We start from the raw sequence: 15,873 nt of genomic DNA, 5'->3' as shown, positions 1-15,873 counted from the left end.
TGGAAAATGTTATTATAACAGAAAAAAAGCCAGTTATAAAAGACTACATATTGTGTAATTCCATTTCCATGAAATGCCCAGAATTGGCAAATCTGAAGAGACAGAAAGTGGATTAGTGGGGAGATGGGGGAATGAGGAATGGGGAATGACTGGTAATGTGAACTGGGTTTCTTTTTCAGGGGTCACGAAAAATGCAAAAATTAAATAGTGGTAGTGGTTGCACAACTCTGAATACTAATTACTGAATTTTATACTTTAAACAAGTTAAATTTATGGTATGCAAAATATGTCTTGCTTTTAAAAATGCATTAAGACAGCAACAACAAAGTCAGGCTGTTTGACCGTCATTTGAGTCCTGTAGGACCTGGGTGTTTGGGTTCTGAGGGGAAAGCCAGTAGGGAATGGGGAGGGAGCACACCTTTGTCTGGGGGCCTCAGGATGTCTCTGGCAGAGGAATGAGTGAGTGCAGCTCCTCAGGACCAGGAAGTGCAAGGGCTCTGGGCAGGGAAGGAGTCCCTAGTGCCCTCCGCTACCACACATAGCCCCTCATCTCCCTGTCCCTCTTTGGGTTAGCAGCAATGAGTCACCTCTCCGAGGTACTTGCTCTTGAGCATGCAGCCACTTCAGTCACAAGAAAACCAGCTTTTGGGTCTCTGAGTAGCCATACTGGGTCTTATGCTGGTCAAACAGTTTGGACAGAGCATCCATATAGAGTGTGTGGTATTTTTCTACCATCTCCCGGCTTGGATTTTCCATTTTGGGCAGTGGCAGAGGCTCCCCGACTGCCAGAAGAGACAGGAAAAGAGAAAGGGCAAGTGTTAGAATCTCCTCTTCCTTTAACCTCCTCCTCTTTCCTGGGCCTGCTCCTCCGGCATCCCAAATTAACTCCTAGCTTCTCCCCCTCTTGCTATCCCCTTCTTTGGTGGTGGTGGGGCAGGGAGGGCAGATATGGAGGTTGAGCAAGAGCTGAGGTGGCCTTGGGGCTGAGAGCAGCACTCACCCACAGTGATGATAGGTAGCGGATACGGCAGAAGCCCAATAGAGTCTCTGCTGAAGCCTCGTCCATAGAATATACAAAAATAGAAACCAACTGTGCGGCGGAAGTAGCTCTGGAACTTATACATCCAGCTGTCTTTATGGAACACCACCTGATCATATACCTCGGTTTCTCCGAAAGTGAAGGTGGGGACCAGATGAACCCTGTAGGAAAACCCCAATTTCTCAAACAAAATCTGGAGTGGGAACAACCCAGGAAGAACATTTGTTCATGGCCAGGTTCCCATCTATTATGAAATCCCTTTGGCATCAAGTATTTCTTCTTACACTAAAGAGGGCTTCATGATGTATTGTCTCTTGTCCTGAAATTTTCAAGGTCAGTGACAGTGCTGTCTCTGGGTCAGGATCACAGGGCAAAATATGGGGGTTCAGAGAAGGAAGATGAGTTTGGGCAGAGGTTCCCAGAAACCCACATCATATATAAAAAAATCTTCCAGCGGGTGTCAGGGAGGGGAATAGCTGACCCTGTGTTTGCTCCAAACTGATGAAAAGGCCCCTCGAGCAAGGTCCTTAGAAGAAATACTGTCTTCTCTGAGTCTGCAGTAGGACAATTGTCCCTGTGTCCAGTGAGCAGACTGGCTTACCTGATGGGGCACCCAACAGCTTCAGCCTTGTACTCCTGAGTTAGAGTGGCTAACATTTATCTATTGCTTACTGTGTGTCAGTCACATGGTGGGTGTTTTATGTACATGAATTCATTTAAACCCCACAATAACGCTACCAAGTAGGTACAACTATTAGTAGCCACATCATAAAGATTAAAACACGAAGGTTTAGAATAGTTGAGTAACCATTCTAAAGGGCAGAACATTTGGGCACAGTAAGTCATGGAACCAGGATTTTCCATCAGGCCCCGGTCTCCAGATCCTACTGCATACTGAGCATATTGTACTGCCCCTTGCACTTAGTGTTAACAGTCGGATGTAGATATTGATGTTGATAGAGATAATGTAGGAGTTATCTCTACACTTTGCAGCTCTAGCCAATTCCCCATGAATCTTGGTTTCTGGTTTGGCTTGCTGGGAACTGGTCCAGCTGGCCCAGAATGGGTATATAACCTAAACCTTTTTGAAATCCTGTGGCCAGCTCCCTTACTCACTAGTAAGTTCCATGAGGGGAATCCTTATGTCTGATTCATATTGGCATGGCCTATTAGGTCATGCCTCTTAGAGAAGGCCACCCACCTCTGTCCCAGGAGGAATACCTACCCACGTTGGAGGGCTAGGCGCACAAATCCCTTGTGCTTCCGGAGGAGGAGGGTGGTGGTGTTGGGCACACTTTTCAGGGCCTCTGATACCCCTCCCACTACAATGCCCACAAGGTTGCCAGTGCCATGGCTCAGCAGGTAGTCAATGGCTGGCTTATTCACAGAGCACACACCTGAAGAGAAGCAAGGAAGAGAAACAGGAACAAAGTGATCAGGACAGGAGAAAAGGCTAGCAGGGAACACCCTCTACTCTACTCCTCACTAGCTGGTTTGTGTGCCCTCTGTCCTCATGGGTCCCAGGAGGAGAGTCAATGAGATAGGACAGATTGTGCGGAGAAGAGAAGGTTGTGGGCAAATACAACATGTTACACTCTGAGGCAATATTTCCACTTTGCAGTAGGCAATGGGTCAAAACTAGATTAGGAAGGTTTTCAGTGGGATAACCAGAAGGACTTTCTGAATACCAACTATAATTCTACCCCTTTCTTTTCCTTTATTGCTATTAATAGCACCAGCTATTATTTATTGAGCACATACTCTGTGGCAGGCATTATATTGAATTGTTGACTTGTATTACCTCATTTTATCATCAGCCACATCTGAGGTCACACTATTAGCAGCAGTGGCACAAATTTACAGATGAGGAAACTGAGACCAATAGAGGTTCAGTAGCTTGTGGTAAGACCACAGAGTAAGTGACTGAGTTGGAATTCAAATCTAGGCAGTTTGGCTCCAGAACAGGGGAGGGGAGGGTGAGAGGGGGTTGAGAGGTAGAGGACAGGGCTTAAAAAGGTGTATCTCCAAGCAGAAGAATGGGCCAGAAGCTGCAGTAAGTGTGGTTAGAAGCACCTTTGGCCATGATGTAGTCCCTAATCAAGGGGATCTTGAAGAACCAGGACAGTGTGGCCAAGTGGGGAGTGATTCCTGGGAAGATCTTTGAGAAGCCTGTGGCCTCAGTACAGAAGTTGCAGAAGGCGCCAAAGGTCAAGAGTCCATGGGGGTGAACTCCCATGAGGTAATTTTGCTCAGGTGACAGGTCCTTAGTCTTCAGGATCTGCAGCCATGGAGAGAAAGGACAGAGGCGGTGAAATGAGATCACATGGCGAAGCAAGGCTGAAGACACGTCATGAGTCAGGGTGCTCTCTAAAGCAGAGCTTTTCAACATATAGGCCATGAGTGTGTTTCTATGGGCTGAGGTAACAGTCTCAGCCCTGGGAAATTGGGTAGGATCTGGAGCAGCTGAACTGCTGGGCCTCTTGACTATTTATGGCATGGTATCATTTTCTAGGAGTACCGTTGGGTCAAAAAGGTTAGCAAGCTCTGCCTCTGCTCTAAAAATCAGGGCAGTGTTTGTTATCAACTCCAAAGTGTGTTCATAGGAGCAGCACAGCAGTACATTTCTACAATCTCTTCCTGGTACTTCTCCCCACCGCCTTCCAGTGCCCACCTAAGGAACTTTTATTGAACTTTGAAAAGCCTGCTTAGATATCACCATGTCTGTGAAAATTTTCCTTACCCCCATCTGAACTGACTGTATACCTTGAACCAAACCATAAATAGTTGTCAGTCCTCCCCTTTAGATGTGAGCTCCTTGATGGCAGAGGGTGGTATGCTACTCACTTCTCTGTATCCCAAACACGTGGCACAGAGTAGGCTTTCAGTGTTTGTTAAACTGAACTGAACTGTATTTGCATTTCTGCCTATGGCATCTGGCAGGTCATGCGAAGGGCATCCAAATTGTCCTAGCAGAGTAACAAGTGCCCAGTAGCAATGTCGGATTCTGAAGTGTATCTAGTCTGCGCTGAGACTTCTCCAAGATGCTCATTTTCCTTATAGACACCCTTAGTTATTTGGCATAAATGCCTAGTATTTGGGGAACTGTGAGGGATACTAAGGAAGAGTCACTTGCCTTGATAGGGAAATAGTCCCTCATGTGGGTCCAGATACACCAGTTCCTTACCCAGGCGGAACGCCTGCCACCTGAGACAGAAATGTTAGTAGGGGATCATGTCTGTGTGTGCCAAGCCCACTCCTCCCACTCACCCAAGGCTTCCCTAGCAGCATGGAGGAATCATGGCTGTGCTAGAGAGATGGGAAAGGACAGTCCTGGCTGGCCCAGCTCCTGTGGCTCTGAGAAATTGGGTGAGAAGCCTGTGGCACGGTGAGTGGGAATCCCTAGCTACAGGTTAAGACTGAACATCATTAGGTCCTGTTCTGTTTAGGTTCATGAGTCTTACCTTGTTCCGGCGTCTTCCAGTCCAGGAAAAACCAGACAAAGTAAAGGGCTGGTAGAGGCCACAAAGATGTAAACAGCAGGCAAATGAACAATGGCTGCACAATCCAAACTGATGAGGGAGCAGATCAGACCAAGTTTGTGGTACCAGTAGAACTCGACTGTGTACAGCCCCATTAGTAGCCCTCCGAACTACTCAAGCCTCTCTCTGGTCCTGACATTCTGCATAATTCAGCTCCTTTCCATCCACCATCTATGTCTATTTGTCCTTCCAACATTTCGTCTATCATCTACCACACACCAGCCCTAGTTCTCTGCTTACCTGTTATCCCTGTCCGCCTGCCTCCCTGCCCACCCAACATCCCTCTACTCCTGCTGCCTACCTGCTACCAGCTTCTCCCTCCACTTCCATTCATCTATCATCTTGTCCCTCTGGTCTCCCTCCCTGAACTCTTGTTAAGCCAGTAGACCACCCTCCCTTGCCCATATACTGTCCATATATCCACAGACCCCATGCACACAGCATCTGCATTCCTCTTCTATTTCCTATCTACCATTCGAATCCTCTTGCACTTTACCGTTGCTTCCATTATCTTTGTCTCCCTCATGCTACCACCTTACCTCCCAAAGGGAAAACTCTATGGTTCAAACATAGGCTATACTTCTTCAAGTCTGATGCCAGTGCTTCCTCTGTTCCACTCCCCATGCTCACTTGTAATTATGGACCTATCATGCCAATTCCCTCAGCCTCATTTCCCCTCTCCAAACAGTGAAGGTTAGGAAGTAGCTGAAATTAGCTAGGTCTACTACTCATATCTATCATGACCCTGTTATACTCCTTGCCTGTCCTCTCTGTTCCCTGGGGCTCTGTCTCTTCCTTTTCCAGGGCACTGATGGAACTCGAGACTCCTTGCCTTTACTCTGTAGTTCCATCTGAGATGATCAAAGGCCAGAGATAAAACTTTTCATGAGCTTAAAATTCACCCCAGACCTGGCCACAGCCATGGTCTCTTGCCATGCACTCTTAGATCAGTACTCACATAAACCAAGGTAGACCAAGGGCCATTGCAGAACTACCAGACTCTGGAAGTGATTAGGCTGCTTGAAACAAGGCATGATGTCCAGGAGCCTGAGAGAGGTGAAGATCCTAGAACCGTGTTCCAACCAAAGATGCCACCAGTCTCTGGAAGCTCGCTCACTAGTGACCAAGGGGTTTTCACCTGCTCTCTTTTCTTCTTATCCTGCCCACTCACTGCAGGAGGAGGCTCTGAGTACCAAGGACTGCCCTATCTTCCCTTTGACATTCTTCTCCTGAGATTATTGGGACATCAGGATGGAGAAAGACAAGGATTACCAAGTAGTCCTAGTGACTCAGAGATATAGAGAAGGGAAGTACCCCTTGCAAATAACTCTGAGATTACAGGAGTTGTGACCTCAGGGAGATGGCTGGTGGGGAGCAGAGCACCTGACATTAGGTGAGAATGACTGTTGGCCTGAGGCAGCCTGGTTTGGAGCTGACCACCTCTCTGAAGTTTTTATTATAAAAATTTCCAAACAAACACAAAACTAGAGAATACAATGATGTTTGTCTTTCTGTTCGTCTTCAAACTATTAATATTTTGCCATACTTGTTTCATTTATCTTTTTTTTCTTGGAGTATTGTTAAGCAATTCTAAGACATTTAACTTCACCCTTAAATACTTCACTATGCATCTACAGAAATATGAAGTTTTCCATAATAACAATACCACTATCACTCTTAAAAATTAATAATTCTCTAATAACATCTAATATCCAGTCCATAGTTGAATGTCTTTTTATAGTTGGTTAATTTGAATCAGGATCCGAGTAAGGAAGGTCCACTGATTATATTTGGATATTTGGATGTTATGTCTCTTAAGTCTCTCTCTCTCTCTCTCTCTCTCTCTCTCTCTCTCTCTCTCTCTCTCTCTCTCCCTCTCTCTCCCTCTCTCTCTCTCTCTCTCTCTCCCCTTCTCTTTCCTCTCTCTCTCTCTCTCTCTTTCTCTCAGTATCTTAGTTTGAAGTCAGTGGTCAGGGTGGTTTCTTATGGGTAATGAGATCACAGGAGTCCTATGGAGGAGTATGTCCTAGGTACTTGAGTGGGGGACAAGAGATTGCATAGAAATAGAGGGCAAGGGACACATCACAAAGGGGGAGCAGAAGAATGAGAGGAGGGAAGTCAGGCGATGATCTATGAATCAGTTTGACAAAAGAAAGTTCTGTATAATTTGCCTCCACTACACCTGGGGCCTTTCATACTCCAGATGTTTCTGCTGATTGGATACAAGCCTGGCCCTTCAGCAAATGTTAATATTCAAGTATTGCAGTATCTCTGCCCTATGTAAGTGTTGACATCCCCGTGGCTGCGGTTTGAGACTAGTCCGTGGTAATACAGGGGGAGATTAGCATTCTGTGTTCATAATAGAAATTTCTGTGCCTACTTCAACTCCCTGTCCATTCTCTCTCATCCTTGGTTGGTTAACTTTCAATAATGTATGCTTTTTTCAGTTTCTCCCCCATCTATTTCCTCTTGACCCACTGGAAAAAAGGTAAGTTTTTGAGAAGACACTCAAACTACAGAGACCTGATCCATACATATATTTTTTTTCCATTTAGCAGCAGATCCCTTCCTTTGCTTTTGTATTTTAATGCTTAAAATGTATTGCACGTCTTTCCACATGATAATAGTTGTATGTTTAATATCCATTGATTGATAAATACATGATAAGCTAAAGGACTATAGGTATACATTGTGGCATTTGAAAAATATGTAGAAGCACTCTCTGTTTAGTCATTCTTGGCAATGCTTGGGCCATGTAGGAATGTCCAGAGCCCTTGTAATAAAGTTCCTTTCTTTATTCCCCAGCTGTCTTCTGCCTATCGGTTGGAAACAGTGGCTGGTTTGCTTTTTTCAAAGTGGAAATTGATTTATTGTTTTTCCTGATTATAAAAATAAGCCATGTAAATCACAAAAATCTCAGACTACTCAGGAAAGCATAAAAGAAACAAGAATCACTCATAATCTCACCACTCAGAAATAACCACTGTTAACTGTCAACACCCTGGTATCTCTCTTTCTTGACATTTTTGTACAAATATAGACATAGATATAGTGTCACTGTGACGAGTTTGGGCTCTTTAGTTCAGCATATCTACGCCTTTATCTCAGCTCTGCCACTTAAGTGAACTATGGAAAATTACTTAACCTCTTTATGTCTCAGTTTCCTCATCTGTAAAAGAATGAGCATAATACCTACCTATATTATAGGCTTGCCATGAAGATAATTACTGTAATTACTCAGTGCCTTGCTCATATATATGTTCATAGTTCAAGCACAATAAAGATTAGTTATTATGTACAATTAACCAAAATGGAATCACATTATTTATGCTGTTTTTTTGAGCTGCCTTTTCATGTAACAGTATATCATGAATATTTTTTATGTCAAGTTTCTTCTATAACATTATATGCAGGATTTCATTGTATGGATAAGCCATGATTCATTTAACCAGACTTCTCTTATGGAGGAAGCATTAAGTTTTTGACATACCTCTTCCACTATCTGGGCAGAATTTCTAGGTCTTTTAATGTTAGGTGAAAGGTCACTGATCAGAAATCCTCACTTACCTGCAGCCCTTTCAGTGGCTCAGTTCCTCTCTCCCAGCAGTTTTTAGGATTTACTGGTACAGAAGGTGGAGTGCTTCCTCAAGCCTCCATTCACCCGGGTAAGGTCCAGGGACCAGGTGACCAGGTCAGCAAGGGTCGACTTCTCTCTCCAAGGAGATGACTGGGTCTGAAGAAAGGGCTGGGTTCAAAGCCCAGCTCTACCCTTTACTAACTGTGTAATCTCAGGCAATTCATTGGTCTGCATCTTAGTTTCCTTAACCTCTTTAAGCTTCATTTTTCTAATCTGTGGAATACCTAACTCATAGAGTTACTGTTCTGGTTAAAAGCATTAATATATCTAAAGTCCTTAGAATGGTACCTGGCCTGTGGAATCAACATGCAGATTTTCAATAGAATGGTGTTCAAGGGCAGGGATTTGGTTTTGATTTGTTCACTGGTTTATCCTAAGAACCATTAACAATGCCTGGCACAAAGTAGGCGCTAAATGACGCTGGCTCAATGAATTATGTTTTTCCTAGTTTGTTGATTGTCTTTTCATTTTCTTAAGAGATTCTTTAAAGTTATTAATTTTTGCGTGGTCGAATTATCAATCCTTTCCTTTAAGCCTTGTATTTTTTGCGTGTAATTTCATAAATTCTTCCCCACTCTGAGGTTACGAAGATATTTTTCTATATTTTCTTCCAAAAGTTTAAAAGTTCTTAAAGATTTTTCATAACTTTGGGAAAAAGACAGGGATTCAAAAATAGCAGGTTTAGTTACACAAAACTTAAACATCTCCACAAGCTTCTTCCCCTGTGTTTTTAGTTGCAGGGCTGTCTTCCATTCTTGCCCTTCCCTCCTTACCTTTGTCACCTCATGTTTTCTTTAGCTAAGACTCCTTGAAGTAAAGTACTAGTAGAAGGACTTCAGTGAAACCTGTTTTATATCTCGTTCATTCATTCAACAAATATTTCCTGTGTGCCAGCTATGTTTTATGCAGTGTTCTAAGTGTTGGGGTTAAAGCAGTGAGCTAGACAAAGTCCCTGTCCTCATGATGCTTATATTCCAAGGAGGGAAGACAACAAAAAAACAACATATAATATAATGCCAAGTGGTGACACATTCTGTGAAGTAAAGTAAACCATGGTAAGGAGTATGGGAAGTAGGTAGATCGGTCAGGGAAGGCAAGTGGCTATCTAGGGTAGCAACCATTCCAGACAGAGAGAACAGCAAATACAAAAGTCCTGAGGCAGAAACATGCTTGTTTATGTATTCAAGGAACAGCAAGCAGATCAGTGCAGCTGTATCGGAGTTAAGTAACAAGTAGAGAATATAGTAGGAAATGGACTCAGAAGTGGTAATATGGTTAGTCATAGTAAATCATTAAGGAAATAAGTTCTTTTGGGTCATCAATGACTGCCCGTTGGGTGGAAGCAAGGCCTAAGGCTGGGTTCGTATTCTGGTCTCCTCTCTGGTTTCTCTTCCTTTCTGTACTACTACACATTTAATCTTTTGAAAATTCCTATTGTCACTTTCGGGGGCTCTTTATCGCATATGAGATAAAGGGCAAATTACACAGCCTCTCGAACTTCATCCATGCTATTTTCCCTACCTGGGATACCCTCTAGCCTCTTCTTTGTTCAAGGTTAAATGACTGATACACTGAAGACAAGAAGTAATTGTATTCCCTCCAAGTCGTCATAATTAGAGCATGTTAGAACCAGAATGATTTGCATTAGTTAGGATGTAAGTTTACTACATATGACAGAGATCTAAAGTAAAACGTAGCTTAAATAAAGATCTATTTCTCTCTGTCAGACACTGTGAGGTGTCAGGGACCCAAGCCCCTCTATCCCTATGGTGTTGGGCTGACTTACATGATCCAAGATGGCTTGTCACCATGTCTCCTTAGACTATTGCAGCAGCCTCTTAATAATGCCCTTGCTTTGGTATTTGCCCTTTTAAAATCTACTTTTTCTAAGCCTGCTCAGAACCGATGATGAGGAAGATCTTCCTTCAATGATGAAAAAGATCTGGAGATCCAGATATGGACTGATTTCTAGGATATATTTAAGTAAAAAACGATAATAAGAGTAGCATATGCAATAATGCAACTTTTTGTCAGGAAAGGGGCTACAAATTTATACACACACACACACACACACACACACACACACACACCCAAATTAACAAAAATGCTTACCAGGAGGGAGAGGGAAGGTACAGGTTAGAAAGTGTAGAGTTAAAAGTAAGACTTGTTGATATACCGCATTATGTGAACTAATATGTGTGGCCTAATTATAGAAATAGAAAAACATTGTACAGCTTCTGATGAAATAATTGTATCATGCAATGATCATCATTGCTAAAACCATGAAGCGAAAGGTCGATGTGGAATGTCACAATGAAAAGATCAGGCTATCACCACCCACACTTGGATCAATCTTAGAATGAGTGCGAAAGTTGTACCTGAGTATAAATGAGCCTCTTGCTACCTTCCAGTTTACAGGAAATAGGAGGAATAAAGGAACAAGTTAAAAGACACCATCAGGATAATAATCTAGTTTCTTCAAGAAGTCAATGGTATGAAAAAAATGGAAGAGGGGAGAGGGAAGACTTCTCTAGATTAAAATAATTTATGAGATGTCATAAACCAACTGTAAAAAAACATTTTTAAGACAATGAGGGAAATTAGAATGTGGACTGAGTATTAGATGATACTAAGGAATTAGAGTCAATTGTTGAGGTCTGATAATAGGTTTTATTGTTATGTAAAAATATGGTCATATTTTTTAGACACGAGATACATAAGGGTGAAATTACTTTTAAATACTTCAGCTAAAAAAGGAAAAGTTGGAACAGATGAAGCAAACATCAGTATCTCGAAAATTGTTGAAACTAGGTCAAAAGTTGATGGAGTTTCATTATACTATTCTCTCTAGTTTTGAGTACAAAATTTTTTATAAAAAAATTTTTTAAACCTTCCAACAACTCCTCATCTCACTTAGCAGAAAATCCAAAGACATCAATCACATTGGTTTATGAAGTCCTACTTAATCTGACCTTTGTCTACCTCTCTCACCTCTTCCGTTGTCCACCTGTTCATACCATTCCAACTAGTTCCCAGGCAACCTTGTTGTTCCCAGAATCTGCCAAGTAGATTCCCTCTCAGGCTTTTTTTCCCCTGCTGGTCCCTCTGCTAGAACTGATCTACCCCCAATGTTAATATGACTGGCTGCCTCACTTCATTCAGACCTCTGTTCAAGTGACACCTTTCCAAGGAAGGTCTCCCTCACCACCCAAGCTAAAATAGAACTTCACACACTGATCCTTATTGGCTTTATTTTTCTTCATGGCACTTATCAGTATTTGATGGTATGCTTGCTTGCTTGAGAATCTACCTCCCCCAACTAGAATATAAATTATCTGAGGGCAGGGGCTTTGTTTTATTCAATGCTATAATCTCAGCATCTAGAATGGTGCCTGTCACATAGTAAGAATGTCATCCACATTTGTTAAAATAGTGAAAGCTTGAAATAGTGTCGTCATAGCTTGAAAGTACTGAGTAACCCGAGGCAATTCAGCCGGACACATTTGTTGAACTGCTAATCCTCTACAAACAGGACATGCTATAATGATCTGTATATGTCATATGGTGTGAGAGATCTAGAGGATAAGGAGTGAGGCATCTCCCAGACACTGCTTGTCTTTTGTGTTGAGACGGAATGAAGAACGGGATTTTGGGCTTAAAAACCCTGTACCTCTACATTTCGGGGCTGCTTCATTTGGGGTCTGCGTACCCCTGGCAGACCCAGCTGGCTGAATAAAGAGTGTGTTTCCTATAACTCACTGGTTTCTGTGGTCCATGTGTCTATCGGGGACTGGTGGCTACAACAGTGGTTTCTGTTGTGGAGGCCCTGAAAATGTGGGTTTCCTTTGATAGTGCCTGCCCGGAAATGTCCACATCCTAATCCCTATAACTTGTGAATTTGTACCTTACATGGCTAAAGGGACTTTGCAGATGTTATTAAGAGATGAGGAGGTTATCCTGAAAAATACATGCGAGCCTAATGTAATCACAATGGCTCTTAAAAGAGGGAGGTGAAAAAGTAAGAGTCAGAGGAAATATGACAATAGAAGCAGAGGTTGGACTGATCCTTTTGCTGAAAGAGGGTCATGAACCAAGGAATGTGGACAGCTTCTAAAATCAGGAAAAGGCAAGGAATGTGTTTTCTCCACCAGAAGGAACACAACCTGGCCAACACATTGATTTTAATCCAGTCAGACCCATTTTTAGACATCCGATTTCCAGAACTGTAAGATAATAAATTAGTTGTAGTAAGCCACTACTAAGTTTGTGGTAATTTGTTATAGTTGCAATAGTAAACTGATACATTAACAAAAGAAAAATGTTATAAATTGGATTTCACCAAAACTAAAAACATTTTTTTCTTCAAAAGACCCTGTTCAAAGGATAAAAGACAAGCTATAGACTGAGAGAAAGCATCTGCAAACCATATATCCACCAAAAGACTAGAATCTAAACTACATAAAGAACCTTCAACAGTAAAACAATCTAATCAATCAAATTAGAAAATGGGCAGAAGATATGAGCTATTTTGCTGAAGAGGGTTTATAAACAGTCAATAAGCATATGGAAAGATGTACAATGTTGTTAGCTGTTAGAAAAATTGTTGTATAAATGCCTGATATTGAGCTTTTGATTGCCAAAACATTCATTTTAAAGATGCCCATCTTAAGTAAACATATTGCCAGCTACACAATCAGAAAGTCAGGCTACTCAGCCCATTAGGTTCCCCTTTTAGAAATCCCTGGGTGACCTAGATAACTGACCTTTTGAGTGACCCTACTTTTCCTTTCCCATGCTTTATTTTCTACTCTTAAGTTTTAAATTCACCAATAAAGCATGAACTGGTGAAACACTAGGTACCCCACCCTTCATCCCAATAAGCATAGAATCCCAGGTCCGCATGATCTCTCTCTCTTCCTGTGACCTTGCTATGTGGCCCCTGACATGCCATGTATCCTCAGGACCTGTGAGTAATAAACCTTGTTTTTTCGAAGTTCCCTATTTTCTGTTACTGAGGTGTATCATCCAATTATAATAAGAACCACAAAAGCTGGTCCAGCCATAACTGGCTTTAATGGGGCAAATGTCTCTGGAGGCATACTAGAGTAGAATGGGCCCAGGTCAGTGCCCCCAGGCATTTCTAACTGGTAGTATTGCTATGGATAGGCTGAGACTGACCCAAAACAAAAATGCAAATTCAAACTTCAATGAGGTATCGCTATACATGTATGAGAATCACTAAAATAAAAAAGTGACAATGCAAAATACTGGCTAAAACTCAGAGAAACTTAATCACTCATATTTTTCCCCTTATTTTTCAATTATAGTTGACATTCAATATTACTTTATACTAGTTTCAGGTGTACAGAATAGTGGTAAGACATTTATCTAAGTTATAAAGTGATTCCCCAATAAATCTAGTCACCACCTGACACTATACAGAGCTGTTACAATATTATTGACTATATTCGTGTGCTCTACTTCTCAGCCTTGTGACTATTTCATAACTGCAAATTTGCATCTTTTAATCTTGTCACCTTTTTCACCCACCTCTTAACTCCCTTCCCATTTGGCAACCATCAGTTCGTTCTCTGTATCTATGAGTTGGTTTCTATTTTGTCCGTTTATTTTGTTCTTTAGATTCTACACTCCGGTCATAAGAAGAGATGAAATACTGCTCTTTGAGACAACATGGATGGACCTCGAGATAATCATACTAAGCGAAATAAACCAGACAGAAAAAGTTGAGAATCACATGATATCACTTATATGTGGGATATAAACCTAAAAGCAGTAAAGGAACAGGACAAACAGAGACTCATGGACATGGTCAATGGACTAGTGGTTACCAGAGGGGAGGGGGAAGGAGGGAGGTAGATGGGGAAAAATTTTGAGTCATTTCTTCAATTAAAAAATAAATAAATTTAAAAAATAAAAGAAAAAATAATAAAACAAACCCTGTAACAAAAGACAGGGAAAAAAAAGATTCCACTCATAAGTGAGAACACACAATATTGGTCCTTCTCTGTTTAACTTCTTAGTATAACGTTTGCAAGGTTCATCCATCTTGTGACATGTATTAGTATGTCATTCCTTTTAGAGTTGAATAATATTCCATTGTATGGAAACAGCACATTTGTTTTATCCATATATCAGTCAATCAACCTTTGGGTTGTTTCCACATTTTTGCTATTATAAATAATTGTGCCGTGATCATCAGTGTACATATTTTTGTGTGACCATGTGTTTTAAATTCTTTGGATATATATTTAGGAGTGGAATTGCTGGGTCATATGATAACTCTAGGTTTAACTTTTTGAGAAACTGCCAACCTGTTTTCCGATGGGGCTGAACCATTTTACGTTTCCATCACTAATGTCTAAGGGGTCCAATTTTTCCGTATCCTCATCAATACTTGTTATTGTTTTTTGTTTTTTTATTACAGTCATCCTAGTGGGTGCAAAATGGTACTTACTGTGGTTTTAATTTTCACTCCTCTAATGGTTAACGATTTTGAGCACCTTTTCATTTGTATATTTTATAAGGATGGATAGGTCTATTCAAATCTTTTGCCCCCTTTTTTTATAGACATAACATTGGTTTATAACTTTATATGCATTTCAGGCGTGCAACATTATAATTTGACATCTGCATATACTATATTGTGCTCAGCACAAAAGTCTAGTTTTCACCTGTCACCCTACAGTTGACTCCTTTACCCATTTCACCCTCCCTCTACTCCTTTCCCCTCTAATAACCTCCAGGCTTTTGTCTGCCTCCGTAAAGTTGTTTTTATATTTTTGTTGTTTGTTCATGATTTTTTTTGTATTCCACTTGTGAATGAAATCATACAGTGTTTGTATTTTTCTTTCTGACTTTATTTATCATAATACTTTCAAGGTCTGTCCATGTTATTGTAAATGGCAAGATTTCATCTTTTCTATGGCTGAGTAGTATTCCATTGTGTGTGTCACATCTTAAAAGCAAAAATAAACAAATGAAACTACATCAAATGAAAAAGCTTCTGCACAGCAAAAGAAGCCATTAACAAAACAAAAAGCTAACCTACCAAATGGGAAAATATATTTGTTAATAATACATCAGATAAGGAGTTAACATCCAAAATATCTAAAGAACTTGTACAACTCAATAACAAAAAAACACCAAATTAAAAAGTGGACAGAGGGTCTGAATAGACATTTTTCCAAAGATAAACAGATGGTATTCAAAGGTGTTCAACATCACTAATCATTAGGGAAATGCAAATCAAAACCACAATGAGACATCACCTCGCATGTTACAAAAGCTATCATGAAAAAGATAGATGATTATTAGAAATAGTGAGATGATCATATTGTAAGGTATGACAATGTCAAAACACTATAGTGGACACCTGAATTGATATAATAATGTAATATTGTGTATCAACTATTCTTTAAAAAAGACAAGAAACAATAAGTGTCAGAGAGAATGTGGAAAAAAGGGAATCTTCATATAATGTTAATGAGAATGTAAATGAATACAGCCACTATAGCAAACAGAATGAAGGTTCCTCAAAAAATTAAAAATAGAACTACCATATGATCCAAATATTCCACTTCTGGGTATTTATCCAAAGAATATGAAAAGACTAATTTGTAAAGATATGTGCACCCCTA

At 40.9% G+C, this 15,873-nt stretch overlaps 1 protein-coding gene across 1 annotated transcript; it reads right to left on the bottom strand.

Annotated features, from left to right (window-relative positions):
• Positions 1-627: 627 nt before the first annotated feature.
• On the bottom strand, positions 628-5,647 carry AWAT1 (acyl-CoA wax alcohol acyltransferase 1). The gene is made up of 7 exons (XM_016132613.1): positions 5,537-5,647; positions 4,501-4,608; positions 4,173-4,243; positions 3,113-3,317; positions 2,265-2,436; positions 1,001-1,200; positions 628-782 (listed from the first exon to the last, which is right to left on the bottom strand). Exons 1-7 carry the CDS (start codon positions 5,610-5,612, stop codon positions 628-630), a joined length of 987 nt encoding a protein of 328 aa, XP_015988099.1. The 5' UTR covers positions 5,613-5,647.
• Positions 5,648-15,873: the final 10,226 nt, after the last annotated feature.

The sequence above is a fragment of the Rousettus aegyptiacus genome, unplaced genomic scaffold, assembly GCF_014176215.1.
Source record: "Rousettus aegyptiacus isolate mRouAeg1 unplaced genomic scaffold, mRouAeg1.p scaffold_m13_p_9, whole genome shotgun sequence".
Classification (NCBI taxonomy): domain Eukaryota; kingdom Metazoa; phylum Chordata; class Mammalia; order Chiroptera; family Pteropodidae; genus Rousettus; species Rousettus aegyptiacus.
Note: the sequence above shows the minus strand (reverse complement) of the source record. Positions and strands in the feature narration are given on the sequence as shown.

What these genes read in the sequence shown, in the direction of transcription:
- AWAT1 (XM_016132613.1), bottom strand. Translation starts at nt 5,612, where the DNA reads ATGCCTTGTTTCAAGCAGCCTAATCACTTCCAGAGTCTGGTAGTTCTG. An exon ending in CTTGGTCTACCTTGGTTTAT is followed by an intron (nt 4,609 to 5,536) that starts GTGAGTACTGAT and finishes CTCCCTCATCAG; the next exon opens with TTTGGATTGTGCAGCCATTG. An exon ending in GGGACTATTTCCCTATCAAG is followed by an intron (nt 3,318 to 4,172) that starts GCAAGTGACTCT and finishes CCATGGCTGCAG; the next exon opens with ATCCTGAAGACTAAGGACCT.